The sequence below is a fragment of the Hydra vulgaris genome, chromosome 15 (assembly GCF_038396675.1).
Source record: "Hydra vulgaris chromosome 15, alternate assembly HydraT2T_AEP".
Lineage (NCBI taxonomy): Eukaryota > Metazoa > Cnidaria > Hydrozoa > Anthoathecata > Hydridae > Hydra > Hydra vulgaris.
This window is the reverse complement of record NC_088934.1, coordinates 16,652,238-16,674,662: the sequence shown is the minus strand read 5'-3', so window position 1 is coordinate 16,674,662 and position 22,425 is coordinate 16,652,238. Positions and strand designations below refer to the sequence as shown.

Here is a 22,425-nt window from a genome sequence, read left to right as displayed (position 1 = left end):
ATATACAGTGTTCGAAATGGAGAAAAAAAGTAATGGGATGGTGTTCGGTAAATTATAAATACCATCCCGCCTAATCATTGTTATATATAGAGATTTATAAAAAGGTAGCGTGATGGTTTATACTTTATGAAAGGTGACGGAATAGCATCCCACCGCATCCTGCCCCACTTCGAGCACTGTATATATATATATATATTTCTATATATATAAAAGTAGTGAGCAGTGGATGAATTTAATTATAAATAGATAAATTATAATAGTTATAAATAACAGAAGTTAATATGAGTTTAAATTTTTTTTCATTTTTCAATGATGATTTTTTCTTTAATTAGAGTGACTATTTCTTTATTGAGATTTAAAGAGAAATTTTTATATTTTTGCTTTCGTCTTTTTATTTTTTTATTTGTATGAATATAACACCTTACTTTTTAAATAGACCATTTTGAATAGTTGATACTTTAATATAAAAGTATAAAATTCATACTTTTATATTAAAGTATCAATTTTTATATAAAATTATGAATTTTATGCCGACTTTGATCATATATATATATATATATATATATATATATATATATATATATATATATATATATATATATATATATATATATATATATATATATATATATATATATATATATATATATATATATATATATATATATATATATATATATATATATACTTATATATATATATATATATATATGTATATATTATATATATACATATATATATATATATATATATATATACATATATATATATATATATATATTTATATATATGTATATATTATATATATACATATATATATATAAATATATATATATATATATATTTAGATATATATATATGTATATGTTATAACTAACTAACTATATATATACACACATATATATAATTAGTTAGTTATAACAAGTTGCAATTTGAGCTTGTTTTCTCACATTAAATAGCCCATCCGTGGATAAGCCACTGTATAAACTATGCTGGAAGTTCCCCAGCTGATTCTTGAATGCATTGACTGTTTTTGCGTTCACAGTATTGTGGGATAGCGAGTTTCAACAGTTCATGATTCTGTTTAGTGAAGAAATTGCTTTGCAGTGCATAGTTGCTGATTAATTCTTTGTTAAGTTGTTCTCTACAACCATCTCTTGGTTCTTTTGTAGTTGTTGGTACACACCATTTCACTTTGTTTATTTATTTTATGATTTTGACTTGAATAAAGTTGCTACTTTATTGGCGCACAGTTAAATTAGTTAGATTGAGTTTAATCAACCGTTCTTCATAGCTATGTTATCTTATTGCGTGTCAAATCTTGGTGGCTAGTGGCTGAGCATTTTCAAGTATTTTTTGGTCCATTTTTGTTGACGGTGACCAAGTGCATACTGCATTTCTAAATGTGGTCTGACATATGTTGTATAGAGTTTTTTTCATAGTGTTAATTGTCACGATATAAAAGTTTTTTATAATAGACTAAGAATTTTATTTGCAGTCAACACAGCTTTATTTACTTGTTTTTTTGGTTTAAGATGCTGACATTATAACTCCTAGTTATATATGTATGTATACATACACATAGGAACACTTACTCAAACTCCTTGTTGTGATCTTACAAAATGAACCCAAGTGGAACACTCAAACAAACATGCAAATATTTTAAAAAATAAATAAAATTTGTGTTTTTTGTCACAAAAATAGAAAAAATAATTTATGGTAGTAAATAGTTTCGCTTTTATAGACTTCATAATATAATACAGAGATTTTCATTCATAACATGTTTTCTTCAATATATTGAATGAAAACCTCTGCGTTATATTATGAAGTTTATAAAAGTGAAGCTATTTACTACCATAGATTATTTTTTTTATTTTTGTGACAAAACACTATTTGCATGTTTGCTCCTCATATGCACAATATATATACACAATACATATATATTTATATAAACAAGTATCTTTGTACACTTAGCTTTGCATGAAATTTCATTGATGATGTGATACTAGAAAAAGTACAAACATCAACTAAGAGTTTATGTTTGGGCAGATCTAAATACATATTAAAACAGTTTAAAATATTAAATAAAATTGGGGGATACCCCCTTATAATGTACAGCTACCACTTATTATGATTTGATTATTGAATCAATATTTTAGGGATATATAGGTGTAAAGTTGAAAAAACTTTGAATATTATAGTTATAAAACCAGAGGTTTGCTTTTTCTGCAGTATTCTTATTTGGAAAGTATATATTTTAAATTTCAGTTGCCATTGTTGCAATCAAGTCTGATTCATTTACTTTATTGACTTTATTATTTACTTTATGCTTAATGAGTTTTTTGAGTTGTATGGGTTAATTGCTACCACAATTGTTTAATTTTTGCTATATATTGGTTGTAGGACAATCTGAGTTTAATCAGACAGTCTTTAGTAATTTCAAGAAATACACCCACAAGTTGATTGATAGAGTAACCATCTTAACTGTAAAATTCAATTCTGGGTTCGTTGAAGGTTTTGAAAATCAGATGTTTGGTGAATTTCTTTTGCTTGACTAGATTGAATTGGATAAATTGAATTGATGATTTTATTTACTGTAGTTGCAACTTTTTCTCACAAAAATAATGTACCTGATGTAATCTCTCTGTAAAAGTAGGAAGTTAATTTCAACAGATTTGTTTGAGAATTAGTTTGTTTGAGTTTGCATATATTAGCACTGTGTCTACTTAGTAGTTTAGGAAAAGTTGATAAAATAATGATGGCTAGTGGGTTTGGATATAGGTGTTGGATCGAAGAATTAGACAGATACTCATGGCTTGTATTATATAGGAAGCCATTAGATTTCTTTATGTCATTTGAGAGAACTTTTTTGGCATCAGCATACAGCAAAGTTGGTTGCTATGAATAAAAAGTTAAATGAGCTGATTATTTTATTAAGTTATGTATGCCAAATATATTGCCTACATTAAATATAAAATTTGAAATCATTAATCATAATATTATACAAATGCAAGTTTTTGTCTTGCTAAAACAATTGGCTTGCTGAAGAAAGAAAAGTTTTGTGGCTTAATAGATATTAGAGTTATACAAATACATATAATTTAATGACTTTTATCAACTATATACTTTTAAGCATAACCTAATGATATAATAATTTTATTCTTAAGGTATTACTCAGAGCAAATGGCAAATATTTATGTAGGGGATCTACATTGTTCAAAAGAAATATTCGGAAAGAAATCTATTGAATATAAATATGTATTAATTAATGGAGAAAATTACATTTGGGAGCATCTTAAGTTTGAATCTCAATCTACCTCAGTCACTAATCGTGTATTGCATATTAGTAAAGAATTTTTAAAAGTTCTAGACAAAGGTTAGTTTATATTACTGTTTTAATTTTATTGGCAATTTTTCTGTAAAGCATTTGTATATACATTAAAAATGTGGACTTAAGCAGAAAATATATTAAAGTTTACTTGAAAAAATTGATTAAATTCAGGCAAGTCACAAGTTTTTTTACATCAAATAAAGAAGCAGCTAAAAGTATCAAAAACGATGTGATGCTATGCAACATTTCAAAGACACAAGATAAAATAAGATGTTGTCAACTCGTAATAATCAAAAGTGTTATAACAGTAAAATTGTTAGCTAGACACAAATCACAACCATTTCTTTTAAAAAAAACATGCAATAAAAAATAATAAAGCCACATTAAAAAGTGTACATAACTCCACTAGAACATTTTGACTTAAAAATGGTGGTAGTTAATGGGTTAAAGTAAATTATTTAAGTTGTGTGTTATTTTTAGATATCATTTTTTTTCAAGTTGATGATCTCTATTTGCCACCAAAAAGTTCAGTTATATCAAAGGTGTATGCAAATCACCATTACAACAAATATATTTCTGTAGAAAATCAACCAAAAAGTGAAATTTATGTCTCTGTTTTTAACATGTATGTTGACATGCTTGAGGATGAAACACATAATACAATTGAAAGTTCAATGTTTATTAAAAGTTTGTTATCAGGTTTTTATCATGCACACTTTATGACTGCAAATATTCAAGCACCCTGGATAAAAATTAAAGACAATCAACTAATTACAGTATGTTTATTGAATTTTAAAAATTAGTTTTAACATTTTTATTTAAAAATAGAATTTAATGGAGATTTAATTAATTCATATTACAGACTTCTCCGTTTAGCCAGCGCTTTCACGTTCAAGTCTTTTTGCGCTCGCTCATATGTCTGCAAAAACTTTGGCGAGCGCATGATAAAGCGCTTGCCAAATAAATAAAACGCGTTTTGTTTTAAATTGCAACATAAAATTTTTGTTTATTTGTTCAACTTTTATGAAAAGTTCTTTTTTTTTTGATTATTTTCTAATTTCTAGTTTCTAACTTCTAGTTTCTAATTTCTAATTTCTAGTTTCTAATTTCTAGTTTCTAATTATCTAGTATTTATTCAAAGTATTCTTTCCGCTATTTTAATTTTAATTTAAATAGCAGAAAAAAAAATGAATTTTTTAAGTTGCGCAGGGTAACTTAAAAATGACCATCCTTTCAGTGCTTTTTTGTGAGGTGGCATCAAAATTCAAGCAGAGAAGAATGATTAATATTTATATTGTTAACAATTTTATTGTTCTTATTACTATTGTTGTTATTGTTTTTGTTATTGATGTTGTACTCTTTTTTTCACTATTAGTTTTTTTTGCGTTTATTATTTTATTATTATTGTTATTATTACTATTCTTATTCTTTTTATTATTATTAGTAGTAGTTATTGCTGTTGTAGTAGTAGTAGTTGTTGTATTATAAGTAAGTGGCTTGTCATACAGGTCAGTGTTTAATTTTTTTTAAATTTGAATTGACATATATAATTATAAAAAAATATTTAATCAGTTGGTCAATACCATGATAAAATTTAATTATATGATGTAACAAACTCATTTTTATATAATATTTTTTAACTTTTATTATTTCTGTGTGTCATTTTAAACCATTTTGTAGGAACTTAATTAATTAATTATAATAATGAAATAGCAAGTGTATAGGAAATAATAAAAAATAAAATTAATAGGAATTTTTTCATCTCTCCTTATCAGTCTCTTGTTCTTTCTCTATCTGTCATCATCATTGTTTCTGTGTCCTGTGTTTACACAGGTTGGATGTTTTTCATGCTTCAATACACAATATACTTCAATCTTGATCATTTCCTTAATTCCTTAAAGATTTTAACAATGCTTGTTATTATAAACATAATGATAATAATTCTTATTTTTATACATGTATAAAATAACAATTGGTGCATTTTAAATGAGGTATTGACTCTTTTCCTTTGGGCAAGCATTGCATCTTTTATGCTTTCATATAAAGGCATGATAAATAAATTATGCCTTCATATAAATTCTTTGATTTTCTCTTTGAATTGACAAAAATACTGTATAAGTCTTTCAGGTTTATTATATTAGTGATGAAAACAAAGAATACATTGTCTAGCATCCTACATTGGTAGTATACCTAGTTTTAATATTGATTGTGTTACTCATCTATTAAACTATAATAATGTAATTTTTTCACTGCTTAACCTTTTAAAGACAACATAAGCATTCCATTAAGTACAATGAAGTATACCAAAAAATATTTGATGCCACTATTTCTTTGATATACAATGCTTACATTGTAAATGGAGCATTTACAATGTTTACATTGTAGATGGACTAATCATAATCTTTTTTGTCTATTTTTTCCATGCTCAAAAAAACACTATCAGTCAAGGAGAATGACGAGAGTTTATTTTGAGGATATCATCAGACCAAATGAGTTAAAAAAAGATTTTTATTTCCAAAATCATTACTTTTACTTATAATAAACTTTACAATTGTTGCTCACATTCCTGGCCTAAAACCAGACTACATTTTATTGACACGCTATTTGTTTTGTTGGTTTTTTTTCTTTACCTGTTCAAGTAACTTTATTACTTTGTTTCAATCATATTTTAGTGCAACCATCTCCTTTAAAAATCTTCAGCATTTAACTTTTTTCCCTATAATTTAGGATTTTACTTTAATGTACAATTGCGTTGCAAAGATCTGACACCCACTAAGCACTCACATTCCCTGAATCCTTCAACATCTTAGCTCATATGCCAGACATAGATATCTTAGCTCATATTTTTTTACCTTAAAGTATTTTTCCAGATAGCATTTTAATACATTCTACCCGTACAACTTTCTTATTTTTTATAACTATTACCTTTACAACACTAAACACTTGTCTCCTCATCTAACAACTTCTGTTCATCTGATTAAGCTATATATAAAGCTTATTCTATCTGGCACTTTTTACAAAAAATGCTTTATTCTTCTAGAAAAAATTTTCCACTTCTACATCATTGCTAACATCTGCTTTCTACCACTTTGTGTTCTTGAGACACTATTGCTCTTTTGCATACATCCTCAGATTCTTAGAAAAATTCTCGTTCATGTTTTTCGACATTCTTACATTACTTGTATATTTGTCTTGAAATGATTAAACCATTAACATTACAATAGTTTCTTTTTTAATTAGTTTTATGTCACAAACAACTTTTTTTTTTTAATTTTAAATTTGTTAGGGTACCTTTATTTCTTATTTCTCTTCCATTTTCAATAAATGAAATCAAATAAAATACAGTAAGTATAAAAAACAAATTGTTTTTGACAAATTTTACAAAAGTAAGATTTCCAGTACCATTTTAGAAATTCAAAAATTTAAGACTTTTATTAGAAAACCCATTAACCTAGAAGATAGTCATAATGAATTCATATGCTTTTGACAGATCCATAAATATAGAACCAACAATATTCAAATATCCTGCTAATAAGTTACTTTCTGTTGATATTTCTTGTAAATCATGCATTACAAGTTCTCAATCAAATATTATCTGAAAATTTTAAAAACATTTATCTTTTAGTATTTTTTAGGCAAAACCTTCCAACTTGTCTCCTTCATGTCTATTTTCAGGTACAATTAAATATTTTTCAAAACGTTACCAAAAGCAAAATAGAAGTTTCCTTTGTAACTTTAGACACTTCTTTTACAGTATTTAGGTGCGAGGTACTTTGGGCAGGATGAAATATTTTAGGCATAAACTTTTTTTATGAGATCAGTTCAACTCATGATTACTGATTTACACTCCTGAATTAGCTTTTTTTACATCTCTGTGATATTTATAAGTTAACTAAACATACAATGATAAATTGTAGCTTAAAGAATTTTAGCCATTCAATCTTTTACATTATCTAAAACTCTTTCATAAAGTTAAATTATTTTGATGAATCTAAATATAGATGTCTTCCTTCTACCTTTTTTTTTACTAGGGTAGACAATGAGTATAAATTTATCTTACAAGTTTTCCTCAAATTTGCTGATATATATATATATATATATATATATATATATATATATATATATATATATATATATATATATATATATATATATATATATATATATATATATATATATATGTATATGTGTATATATATATAGTTTAAGTGACATCTTTAACAGTATATGTGAAAATATAAATCAATAAAAATATTTCACGATTTCAAATAATTTGACTAGATTTTGAGAATTGCAAATCTTGTTTGCAATTTTCAAAATCTAGTCAAATCATTAGAAATATATATATATATATATATATATATATATATATATATATATATATATATATATATATATATATATATATATATATATATATATATATATATATATATATATATATATATATATATATACATATATATATATATATATATATATATATATATATATATATATATATATATATATATATATGTATATATATATATAGCTTTCTATAAATATAGCTTTTTATATACATATATAATTCAGCTTGCAGCAGAAATTGTAGCTGTGTTTTATCCACTGTATTTCTGAATCTGTTATTACTCTACTGTATTCCTGAATCAGTGCCACACAGCGTTCTGCATGGTCATTAACGGCTTTTAGAGACAACTGCCTCCAGTTGCAATTTGAAATTCAGTTGCCTTTGCCTTCTCACTAGTCTTTGTCTCACATAATCACTAATCATTCCAAACAGTGAACAAATCTGAACATGTTTGGAATACAAATACGAATTCATGGAAATTTTGAATTGCCAGCTAAATGATGGATTGAATGAAATTTGGGAGATTGGCCACAATGATTGAATGCTTTGTGTATGATGATTGAATAAAGTGCTAATTTACTTGATTGTTAAAATTGTGTTGCAAATTTATGACTATAATTAATCTAGTATCAAGCATCAGCAAAATAAAAGTTTTGGAGTGCCAGAAACATTACCGTCAATGAGCTCCCCCTAAATATTGTTCAATTGTGCTGATATTTTGCCTGAATTTATATTTCATATTTACAAACAAAATATGAGGGTAAGAAAATTATATTTGGGAGCATCTTAAGTTTGAATCTCAATCTACCTCAGACACTAATTGTGTATTGCATATTATTTAAGAATTTTTCATCATATTTCAAAAATTCAAAAATAAGCTCTACCCTAATGTATATACATAAATACATACATACATGTATGTATATTTTAAATGTTGACATCTTCAATAGATTTTATTTGTATAAATATTTTAAAATAAAACTTCTTTTATAGATTAATTTCTATTTGTTTAAAATATATTTATTTTTACGATTTTTCGAGGGAATATTGATACCCTCGTTATCAAGTATATTAAAAACCGTTATAAAAAAATAAAACCGCTTTATTATACAAAACCGTTTAAATTTACAAAACAATGTTCTTTGTTAGAGCTTCTTTTAAGAGAGTTTTTTGTGACGTAAGAACTTGAACATTGGTTTCCAAAATAGCATTGTCACATAATTGCCATCATCCCGGTTAAGACCAATGTCACTAGAGGTACTTTTGTTGTGTTGTATTTCCAACACTTTCCTAACTTTCCTATTAAAACTATTTATTTCTATTTTTAAGGTATTGCGACCATTCCAGTGGAAATTTCCTTTGCAAATTTTGGAATGTTCAGCTACAGCTGAATTTTCCCCTTTACCTTGTTGTGCACTTGTTTGATGCTGGCATTGTCCAGTTTCACCTACATAACATTTGCCACAAGAGCACACTAATTTGTAAACACCGGGATAGGAATTAACTTGTAGTGCAGGTTTATTTTTAGAACTAAGTAGACTTAAGAAATTTTTTGGAGACTTAAACACTGGCGCATATCCTGCTTTTTTAAAAACTCTTCGTATCTTAGGACTGATTTTAGGGATCCAGGGTAAAGACACAAATTTTTTTGGAAACAGTAGAAAATGTAGACTTTTTGTGAGATGTAGATCTTTTTTGCTGTTAGAACTTTCTTTTGTAGACTTGTTTTTCCAGACTTTTCCTCTCATTTCTACAAATACATCAATAAGAATTGACAACTCATCATCAATGTTATTTATTGTGCATTAACGTAGTGGTCTATGGACGAAACCATTAAAGACACTATTGATAGTTTTAGGCTCATGGCATGAGTTCGGTTTAATTTAAACATATGTGATTGCATTTTTGAAATGTATTTTAAAACTATATGTACCGGTTTTATTGTTGGTAACTGAAACATCAAGATAGCTTAATGTATTGAATAAGTCAACAGATTCCATTGTGTATGGAATACTTTTGTATTGTTTGTTAAGTAGATCTAAAAACTTTTGCGCATCTTCTTTTACCTGAAACCTTGAATGAATATTTGCAGCAGTGGCGCAGTGGTTAGAGTGCTTGCTTTATAAGCAGGAGATCCAGGTTTGAAACGAGCTTTGGACATATTTTCACGTCACGGTAAGGAAGGAGGCGTGAACTTCTTGGTTAAATGCACTGCCGCGGTGCTCTGTGACAAGACCGCTAGGTCTTCTTGGGGCACCTAAATAACCTAAACAAAAAAAAAAAGAAAATGTCATCGACATATCTTTTAAATGATTTCACATGGATGTTATTGTTAGGCGCCAATGAAAGAGCATTACTTTCATGGTATTGTAAAAACACTCAGCAACTGCCATCATATGAGCTAACCCAATTGGTATTGAGTTTTTGAGCTCATGAATATCATTTTCATATAAACATGAATATCATTTTCATATAAAAAATAGCAACAAGAAAGACAAAGTTCTTATAGTAACCTGATCTCTTCAAAAGATAATTTAGATATAAAACTCTGGTTGTTTCTTAATCTTTTAACTAGTATAATAATTGTTTCTTTAATCGGGACTGAAGGGTACAAATTAACAACATCAAAGGAGACCTGATCCTCATTCTTATCAATTTCCCATAATCTTGCTGTATCCACAAATTGTTGAGAATTTTTTAAACGCGTTTCATTTAGGTTTAAAGTAGTTTGTACCATATTCATTAAATATTTAGAGATGCTATATGTAGGTGTACCAATGGTGCTTACAATTAAACTCATTGGGTAACCTTTTTCAGACTTATGGGCTTTAATTACTCCATATAAACAAGGTGGCACTGCGTCACTTGGGTAGATATTTTTATATTCTTTTTTGGTAAAACGTCCTAGTTTATTTAACTTTCTGAGAGTCATTTGAACTTTGTGAAGAATTTGAATAGTTGGGTCGTAATTTAACTTTTTTGTATCTTTTAAGTGTTTAATTTTTTCTAGAGCACTATTTTGATCTATTCGAACTAATCCAGATCCTTTGTCAAAGGGATGTATCTGAATATTCATATCTTTCCTAATTTGATAAAGAGTCTGGTTTGGCCATTTTTAAAATTGATAAAACTTCTTAATTGTCTTAATTTATCTCCCTCAGTTGGTTTCTTACTATATTGCAATTTTAAGGCACATGATTTGGTAACTGAAATGATATCTAAATATGGTATTGATTTTGGTGTTAGAACAAACTTAGGTCCGAGATGATGTAATTTTTTGTGATGTATTGAAATTTCGGAATTAGCTAAATTAAGCGTTAACTCTCTAATTTTCTTCTTTTTATTAATGTTGTTGTTGTTATTGTTGATAGTGCCATTATTTTTTCTCTAGATTTTATGAACATATTTTCAAAGGGTTTATCAGTGATAGATGTTATTGCTTTGAAATCGTCAGAGTTGTCAACAATTGCTTGAATTCGTTCCTTGCAAAACTTTGCTTTGTATGTATTATGAAAAAAACGTTTTTTAGCGTCATTCTTTATATGGTATAATAGGTTGTGTTTATACTTTTTGTTTAGTTGTTTTGCATAAAGTGAGTTTACTGGACATCTTAGTTGTAATGATTTCGAAAGTATATAATGTTTTATACATTGTTGTAAAAATACCCACTTATTTTTCGATTTTGCAATTGTTTATTTAAGGTTTTTCAACATGTTAGTTTCTTTGTAAATGCCATTACTATATTTGGCTTCAATGTAAATTTTAAATGTTGACATATTCAATAGATTTTATTTGTATAAATATTTTAAAATAAAACTTCTTTTTATGGATTAATTTCTATTTGTTAAAAATATATTTATTTTTTCGATACATGTATGTATGTATGTATTTACACGCATATACATTGTATATGCGTGTAAATATTTATGTTAACATATAAATATTTAAACAAATGTTTGTAAATATTTTTAAAATTTAGAAATTGTTTAAAGCTATTAAAAAGCGTTTTGATCACAAAGAGCATGAGTTGTTTTTTCCAAGTTTGTCACTACTATTAATCTTTTATGATGACCAAAACTTAGTTGATTTAATGCCAACCAATTTTATTTCATTGGTTTTTGAAAATTTATCAGTAGAAAGTTACAATTGGTGTTATAGTGAAATATTTGATAAAATTGTACAGTGTTTTCCTGAAAAGTACTTAAGGTATATTAAAATTTTGTTTTAAATGTTTTGGTTTATTTTTTTGTTATAAAAAAAAAAAAGGAAAACAGATTTGATAAATTAAAATAAAAACTAACAAAATACAAAGTTGTTTAAAAAATACAAAAATGTATAAAATATAAGTTTTTTAAAAACAATAAAAAATTAGTTTTCTGATAAACCTTTATGACATGCATTATTTAATCTCTTTTTTTTTACTTTTTTATCGTGTGTTATTATGGTGGTTTTTCAAAATTTGAGTTTTTTTGTTTTTTGCACATAATTTCTCATGGCTGTTTTTTAAATTTATTTTTATTATATAATTTCTTGTTTTTTTCCCAGGTTTATTGAATCTGCCTTAAGTTCTTTGCTGCAAAGTTGGTTTGAAAAATACAACAACTCAGAAGCAAAACCTCATGTTTGGTGTTATGCATTGCTAATAAAACATGTCATTTCTCATGAATCAATCAATAACCAAGAAAAAATAAATGATTCTAACTGTGGTTTACCAACATTCATTAATAAAAATTTATTAAAACATCTTGGAGTTTATGAGTATGTTTGTTTTATAAATTTTTAATGTTAAAACATCTTTATCAATATAAGAAAATTGCTTTCAAATAAAGTTTTGAATATTATATGTGTATATGTATATATATATATATATATATATATATATATATATATATATATATATATATATATATATATATATATATATATATATATATATATATATATATATATATATATATATATATATATATATATATGTTAAACCCTTTTTTTTTTTGTTTATGATTGAAAAGTGTTAGAAAAGAATTTGAACCTTAATTGGTTTTAGTTTTGAAAATTTTTTTGAAATTAAGAAACTGCAACTATAATGAATTATGAATGTTATAAGAATTTTGAGCATGTAGTTACACAAAGGCAACTACGTTGCTTTGTAAATGTATTTTGTTGAATCTTAGTGTGCTGCGTAGTTTATGGGCTTTAAAATGTTTTACAAATAAACTCGGAAGAAAAACTTCCAAGACAGTGCTGAGTTTATGCTGCTCATAAAAAAATTTTAAATTCTTGAATAATTGAAGGGCTTATTGTGAAACAATGACAAGCCACAAAAACAAATATTTGAGAAAAATGGCTTTTAAGTTTTATTTAAATCTATAAAATCAGTGTTTACCTATTATTCTCTCAAATTTATACATCATAAAAATGCTAATGGATATTATATATTGGACAAAAAAAATAATTAAAAATTGCGTATACTATTTATGATTATAAAAATGATAATAACTCATTTTTGAAAAAAGTGTGGCTTGTCATTGTTTCACAATAAGCCCTTCAATTGGACCTTGTGTATTGGTTTTTCATAAAAGAAAGTCATATTGTTTAGTTTCAATTCCTAAAAAATCAAAAAGATTTTTTTCATTATTGTGTTTTCCTTTTTTACTTTTTTTAAAAAAATTATGTGGTATTTAAATAAAAAAAATGAGAAAAGACATTTATTTTAAAAAACATGACTATTTACTTGTGGTTTTTCTAATTTTTTTTTTATATGCTGCCATGCAGTAGAGTTGTGCTTATAAAATTGTTAACTAAATAATTCAAAAATCACCTAGTTTTTGTATTACATTATGTGGGCCTTAATTTTAGGTATAATTCCTGCTGTTATAATTGATTTAAGAATTCTATAGTATTAATCATTTTCTACATGCTGATATAAAATATTGCTCACCATTTACTAAAGCTATTTAAACATTGTTACAATATTGTAATTTATAGTACTTTTTACTAGTAATTTAAATAATTTTTGCCTTTTTAAATAGTTTTTGTCTTTTTTTTTTAATTTTATAAATTGAACTATTTAAAAAGTAAGAGGGAGACTTACCTAACCTAAATTATCTACCTCACACATAGATTTTCTTACTTATATTACATTACTTATACTATGTAATGTTGCATATTTTCTTTGTTGAAACAAATAAAATATGCAATAACATGAAAACATGAAAAGTCTAACAGATAAAGTGAATATATTTGACATACCTAGCTCCCATGACCTGTTTGCTAGTTTCCTTTTTTGGTAGTTATTATATATTTATGTATAATATATAACTATAGTATTTATATCTATAGTATTATATTTATAGTACTTATGAATATCCAAATGAATCATAATAATCATCATCACCACCATCATCATCACCACTACCATTATCATGATGTTCATGATGACCATCATGATGATAATGATGATCATGATCATCATGGTCATAATGATTATCATGATCATGATCATTATCATGATGGTGAACATAATGATCATGACCATCATGATCATCATCATAATAATGATAATGATTATGATGATGATCATGATCATCATGATTTAATGATCATGATCATCATGATCATCATGATTATGATCATCATCATCATCAACATCATCTTAATCCTTCTAATCATGATTATTATCATCATCAACACTATCATCATGATCATCATCATCATAATCATCATTTATTTCATCGTCATTACCATCTTTATCATTATCAGTACCACTTCTTTTTCACCATGAACTTTTCACCATGAACTTTGAGGTTTGGCATTTAATTAATTTTGATGGTTGACGTTTTTCCTCTATAACAATATTTAGTTATGTTACATCTCAAATTGCTTACAAGTGCTAACAAGGTTACACTTTTTTACTTATGACTTTAAAACGCAATAAGTGTTATAAATGTAATAAATGCTTGTTATATTGCTATTTATCAATTTTTTCTTTAACTTTAATGTACAAAAGTTTATTGCTTACTTTGTCACAAAAAATAAATAAAGTTTTAATTTGCAACTAAGTGACACAATTTTTTTAGTTAATCCTTATAACATTTCTTATGTTATAAAATAGTCTCTATTATAAGTTAGTCTTTAACTTTAATTAATGAGAATAATAACTAGGGCCTTGGAGGTCTAAATATTGGCTCCAGCTCCAGGCTCTGGCTCCATTAAAATTTTTGGCTCCAGCTCCAGCTCTGGAGCAGCTCCAGAATGACTCCTCAAAAAACAAAAGTTTTTTTAAATGTTTTATGACAGTAACTTAAGTACTATTATTATTTAGTTAATCAAAATCTTGATTCATCCTTAAAAATAAAATATCTAAAATATCAGGTTTGAGTGAAAAATGCAGATCGCTCAATACAAACTTGAGAGCAGAAAAAAGTCTCTCTACACTTGCTTGTGAGATAGGTATACAAGTGACTACTCTGCAGGCTTCTTGTATTCTTTTTGGGTATTTTCAATTCCCTTAAAAGCTGAATTCACTTATAGCCGTCCCATTTCTTCCATTACCCTACAGTTGTCCATAAAATTTGTATTAAAAGTATTTTTATCATTCAAATTAATTTTGGTCGCACTTCACCTTTTTTGTTTTTTGCAAGCTTCTTTCAAACTCATTCTCTTCTCCATCGGAATTAGATTCACTTATAACTGAAAGAACTACCATAGATGGCTAAGCAGTATTTCTTATTTTTTGAATTTTTATTATATTCTTGGCATCTTTTTTATAAATTTTTCTGCTACTGTTTTTAAGCATTATTTTGCTCGTATTATCTGGCTTTCTTCCAACAGTATTCTACATCTAGCATCAACATAACTGCAGCTAGAAATATATCATTATCAAAAGGCTTTTCTTCTCGTTTCTACATTGATTTTGAAATATCTTCTGCAGTGATGGAGTGATGTGGATTCCTTGAAGTTTAACTGTCACATCATGTGGCTTTTTTAAAAAAAAATGAAGATGATTCAATTTATCCCATATTTCAGGGCATAGAAAGAAAGTCTGATCAACTGCTGCAAATTGCTCACAGTTGGCGCAAAGTATTAATCTTTCAATCATCCAGAATGTAGATCCCAGCAAGTCTCATTATCCAAAATTGCAACAATCTTGTATTGCTTAAAATATTGTATGTGAGTTTCTATACAACATAACGGACTTTAAAGTTAAGCAATGTATGTTTTTTTTAAATCATACGAATAGCTAACTGCAAAGTGCGAATAATACAGCACATCAGCTTAATGTCAAGACAATTTCAACATCAGCTTAATGTCAAAACAATCAGACAATTGTTGACACCATTCTGGGTTGATAAAGACTAGATTTTCTTCCCAAGCTGCTGCGCTTTCTTCTTCATTTGCATCCTGTTGTAAAAACTCCTGTTGTTCTTCATTCTGCAAATCTCAAAAATTTTCATCACCTGAATATTTGTTTAAAATTGGGATTGCTCTAATCATACTGGCTACATTGTCTACACTTGCACATACTATTTAATCTTTGCTGATACCAAATCTATATAGAGTATCTTCCACTATTTTTTTGATAGCAGCAGGGTTGTGCTGTCCTTGCGTATTTATCAGTGCCTAAGTTTTTAAATTTTTTCCAGCATAATAATATTGAATATTTATTTCCAAATAGTTCTTTTGTTTCGAGTAGCTGGATCTGTTTTCACATAAATAAATGTCTGTAACAATATTTCCTTTATCTCAGATTCTTTTTTTCAGCAAATTCATTAATCAAATTGCATACAGAATTGTGTCCAGTAATGAATCTAAGAGTTTTATCTAATAGCCTGTAAGCAACTGAAGTCCTTCATTCGTAAATGTCTTCAACAAAACTCCGTTTAAATAATTTCTATTTTAAAAGTTTTAGCACTAACTTGATTTATTGTTCTACTACTAGTTATAACAAAAGAATCTAAAGTAATCTGTTTAGTTATTTTAGTATTGAAATCTTGTGAATGTGATAAAAATGATACTGAAAACTTTCTTTGGGCCATAAGGCTCATTTCAAATTCAACAATTTTATATTCTGATAGATGTGATCTTTCTTAATGCTGTTTTATATTGTAAATTTTTTATGCATGGCGCATGAAATCACTTTATCGTTTATCTTTTCTGTAATCTTACATGGAGCCAGTTTTGTAGTTTATCAATTGAAAAATACTTACCTAAAAACCACTCAAGACCATTTGAGTCTATTATTTTAAAAAAACAGTAGAAAAAAAATAAATGACAAAGTTTAAAAGATAGTATAAACTAAAATAATATCAAAAATCTCAAAAAAACATTCAAAAACTTTTCCTGATTTTATTTGGAACTCACATGTTTATATCTATTTAAAAAATGTTTCAACTAATTAAAATCGTTAAAACAAATCATGTGACCTAACACATAGATAAAGTATTTTTTCTTTATGGATCATCCATAAAGTACGTACACTCAAATTAGGGGAGACAGGTCAATTATGAAAGTAATGAGATTACTAAACTAAATTTAAAAAAATATCATAAAATTTTGATTAGGTAGGTTAAAAAGGTAGGTACTTAGAGGGAGGTAGAGTGTATTCAAGAAAGTGTATAGGAAAAAACAAATAAGGAGGGAGGGATCAAAATAAAAGTGTATGGGCTATATGGACGACCCCTTAACCAATAATTGACATTGTTTAGAAGTATTGTTTTAAAGTAACTTATCATACTCTACAATAAGAATCACATGACATATTACACAAAATAATTGAATAAAAATTAAATTCTAAAAAAACGCCTAAAATTTTTTGAAAGTAAACAAAAACAATTTTAAAGCTCGAATATAAATTTTAAAATATAAAAATCTCAAGTTGTGTATCTATAAATCTCAAGTTGTGTGTTTATATATATATATATATATATGTGTGTGTATATATATATGTGTGTATATATATATATATATATATATATATATATATATATATATATATATATATATATATATATATACAATGCTAAATTTAGAAATTATAAATATTTTAATGAGCGTAATTGTTTAAATTTTTTAAAAAAATCTTATTTTGTATAATAATAAATATATGGAAATTTGATATTTCAAAATATCAAAGGGTGGTGCTGGCTCCGGAGCAAGCTCCGGCAGGAAATATTTTGGCTCCAGCTCCGGAGCTACTCCAAAGCCCTGATAATAACATATTTTTATTCTTATAAAGTAATTTTAATACTCATTTAACATTTGAATAATAAATATTAATTATGTAAAAAAGTCAATTAAATCTATTTTTTTGAGAAAGTTTGTTTATTTATACTAATTTTCATTTAAAAAATATTTATTGCTGTTTAAGTATATTGACATATAGACTCACATTACCTTCATTAATATTAAAACCTCTGTTTAAATGTGTGCGCCATTTTGAATCAAAAAAATACTGAAGAACTTGCTTAGTAAGTCGATAATTCAAATGTGGAAAGGTTTTTTAACCACCTACAGAAAAAAAAAGCTACCTAAAGCCTTACTTCTGAAAAACTGCTAAATGTTGATTAAACCCGTATTACCCCATGGACAACCCTACCTTTATTGTTAGCATATCGAAAAGACCATTTCTTGATGCCCTTGATTAGACAAGAAAATATTTTGTCCTCAATTTACTTTTTAAGCAAAGATACATCAGCAAAAAAATTACCATGGTTGAACCATAATGCTTTGAACTTGGAACTTAACCACTGTATATTATTGTGTCTTAATTACTAATTTTGTTATCTTTAGAATATTTACTAGGCTTAAGCACAGAGTCCTTCTCAAGTAATTTTTACTTGACTCAGTTGTAAATTTTTTCACTTGTAAATTACAATTAGTTTAAAGTTGTTGGTTTAGGTTGAGTTTCACTTTAAAAAATAGTTGAATTGAGATTTTGCTTTTACAATGTCATTATCCAGATAAATATAAATAAATCAATCAAATTTAGTTTAATAATAGTTAGATAATAATAGATATATTAAACCTTTCGTTTTTAAATTTGGCAAAATGTTTTCCAAGAGTCGCATGGTAAAGCTCAAAGAACCACATTGTTGACCCTTGGTTTAGAATCAGGAGAAATCAAAATTTGTTAATAGTTTTGAAAAACCAGTAATACTTTGTTTCAAAAATGTAGTTCTTTTTTCAAAATGATCTCAAACATGTACTCTACTATAAAAAATAGTTATGAAGTTTTATTATATAAGTATATATCAAAATTCTTATTATTATGCTGAGACATTTCTATAGTAATTTCTATAGTAATTAAATTATATTTATATTTATCTTGGACTTATTTCTTAGATTAATCTTTGACGATTTGCAAAAAATTAAGGGAAGTTTACTGAAAGATATTTTGCTTCAAAGAGCTATTGCTTATCTTATGGAATTCAAGTATTTTGTAGGTGCATTGAAAACTGAAGCTTTTAACAAACATCTTCTGATTAACATGATGACTTATCATATAAAATCGAGTACATGTTCAGATGATATGGTATTTAATAATATTTATAACATATAAATTGAATATTTTGAATCTGAAAAAAAATAATGTATTTCTACCTCATTCTTATATATATATTATATATATATATATATATATATATATATATATATATATATATATATATATATATATATATATACACACACACAACCCTGGGAAGCAGGAAAAATGAGGTCAGCAATAATTTGTCGAACTCAATCTTTTAGAGGTAAGCAAAAATTATTTGATACAAAGGTCTTACCATAAAACATAGAAAAAGGTCAGCAATTTGGTCGGCATTGCCGAATCCTGACCCTAATTCTGAGGGTTGTGTGTATATATATATATATATATATATATATATATATATATATATATATATATATATATATATATATATATATATATATGTATATATATATATATATATATATATATATATATATATATTTATTTATATATATATATAGTAGTATAGTAGTAGTATATATTTGTCACAACAAAAGTAAAAATAATTGACAAAATAAAAATCATAGAATGTCAGATTATAGTTAGTTTTTGTGAAGCTCATATTGCAACTTTCACTAAGGATAGCTGCGAGCTGTAGTAACATTAGAGCTTATCTAGGCTCGCTTTAAAACTGTTGACAGTTGGAGAACCGATTACTTTATCTGGTAACATATTCCATGCATTGGCAATGCGATTGTTGAAAAAGTGGAAACGAGCTAAATTATTGCTGTACTTTTCATGGTGAGTTCTTTCTCTGTGATTTGCTCTTGGTGGAATTGTGATGAGAGGAAAGTGCCAGTTGACTATGTCGATGTTATTAACAATTTTATATTTTTGGATGAGGTCACCACGTTTACCACGTTCAACAAGAGAAGATAAGCCAAGTTGTAAACATCTGGACTTGTAGTCTAACTTTTTTAGTTTGTCTGGTATTTTTGTGGCTCTGCGCTGTATTGATTCAATAGTTTGTTCATCCTTCACCATATGAGGGTTCCAAGCTGAAATTGCAAACTCAAGTGAAGGACGGATGTAGGTGGAGTAGAGTTGTTTCCATAAAGAAGCATCACGAGATTGGAAAGTGTGTTTTAGGATGCCTAGCATTTGATTTGCTTTACATGAGGCAATGATGGATTGGGTTCCTGCTTTAAGATCATTGGTAATTTGAATTCCCAAGTCACGCTCAGAGGTAGTTGCTTCCAATGTAGTTCGAGTCGTTATTGAACAAGGGCCTAATTCCTCCATTGAGTACTTGAAAGGTGTTAATTTTTTTTGGCCAAAGTGCATGACCTTGCATTTCTTTGCATTTAGCTCCATGAGCCAAGATTTAGTCCACTGGACAATTTGGTCAATATCTGATTGGAGTTGAAGTTGAGCAGCAAGTGAGTTGACAATGCTTAGGATTTTAGTGTCATCAGCGTAAATCTTACAACTGTTTTCTTTGCTTATTACATCTGGCAGATCATTGATGAAAATAACAAATAAAATTGGACCCAAGACTGATCCTTGCGGAACTCCACTTGTCACAGGTAACCAATTCGATTGAGTGTCGCCAAGGATGACTCGTTGAGACCTGTTGAGTAGAAAAGCTTTTATCCAATTGAGAAGATTGCCTTCGATTCAGAAGCCAATAAAGCAATTATCACAGCAGTCAACGAAAATGCTAAAATTGTAGAAACAAAATCAAAAAGAGCTATAGTTGTCGGTCTTCCAAAATCCTTTGACAATAATCAGAGGCTAATTTCAGTTCAAAGTATGCTTAAAAAACTTAACTATAATGTTGCTTTTAAAGTTGTTGGGCATTTCACAAAAAAGATCAACAACACCACCAGTTTAACTACAATAGCACCTGAACCAAATGAATTGATCATCATTGAGTTTGACTCGAATGAGCACCGCAATGATCTCTTATCTAATGCAAAGCGACTTGCCTCAATAGATGAATTAAAATCTGTCTACATTCGCCCAGACCGTACACCTCTCGAACAAGAAACATTCAACAACTTGAACAAAAAGCGTGCTACAGAAAATGCAGAACTATTGGCAAAAGATTTACTTGACAAACCCTTTCGATTTGTTATCCGCAGCGAAAAAATTAAATGCATTGACACATCCAAAACAGTCAACATCAATGGAAGAGAGAAGAATCCATTCCTCAAATGGAAATCATCTGCTGAAGCCATTCAATCGCTCTCAACATCTCACTAGTTCAACATTCTTTAACAAGGCCAGCTCTTCCATCAAATTATCTCATCTTTCGTGCTTCTACACCAATGCAACCTCCCTCAATCCAATAAAACTCATCGAACTGTCCTTACTTGCAGAAAAAAATTCTTTTGACATTATTTTTATCACCGAGACATGGTTCAATGACCAATCAACTCCCTCTCTTCAGAACTACAACCTCTATCGTTTAGACCGTCGCAACCAAATCGGAGGAGGTGTAGCTATATACATAAATAGTAAAATCATCTCAAACAAAATAGAGGAATCCCTACTACACAAAGATTTTATTCCTTACTATTCAGAACAGTTATGGATTGAACTAAAGCTTTTGAATGAAACTCTGCTCCTAGGCTGCATTTATAGACCTCCATCCTCCAGTATCGAAGCCTTCTCAGAGATTTCAAGTGCTATTTTCCATGCCAAAACTCTAATATCGACTAAAAAATATAACGGTATCATCATAGCTGGTGACTTCAATTTCCCAGAGATTACTTGGACTTCCAACTCAGTCTTTTTCTCTAGTAAAATTGGTCTCAGTTCTTCATTTGTCTCTCTTTTTCAAGATTGTCATCTTCACCAAATCGTCACTGTCCCTACTTTCAAACCTGCTAATTGCCCTATGACAAAGACTCTTGATCTCATCATATGTGACTCTTCATATCGTGCTAGCGAAATCAAAATCGGTCCTCCACTCGGTTTGTCTGATCAATATCATTGCACTATCACCTGGCATTACAAACTGGCTTCCAGCATAAAATTATCACGTTTCAACAGCTCTAAATTTATATACAAGCATGGTAACTACGAAAAAATCAACAAAGAATTCAATAATGTTGACTGGTCATCTATTTTTAAAGACTTAAATGTAGAACAATGTTACCAACTTTGGCTCAACAAATACAATGAATGTTGTCTTCAATTTATCCCTCGTATGCCAAACAAACCATCCTCCAAAAAACAACCATGGATGACAAAAGAACTATTATC

The 22,425-nt window shown here is 27.4% G+C and overlaps 1 protein-coding gene across 2 annotated transcripts in view; it reads left to right on the top strand.

The window, feature by feature from the left end:
- LOC136091512 (uncharacterized) overlaps positions 1-22,425 on the top strand; it is a 90,008-nt gene that overhangs the window by 26,750 nt on the left and 40,833 nt on the right. For both annotated transcript variants that reach the window (XM_065819154.1, XM_065819155.1), the window contains exons 7-11: positions 3,168-3,376; positions 3,812-4,107; positions 11,662-11,888; positions 12,228-12,440; positions 19,026-19,215. In XM_065819154.1, the coding sequence (XP_065675226.1) occupies positions 3,168-3,376; positions 3,812-4,107; positions 11,662-11,888; positions 12,228-12,440; positions 19,026-19,215 (1,135 nt within the window). The remainder of the gene's footprint in view (positions 1-3,167; positions 3,377-3,811; positions 4,108-11,661; positions 11,889-12,227; positions 12,441-19,025; positions 19,216-22,425) is intronic.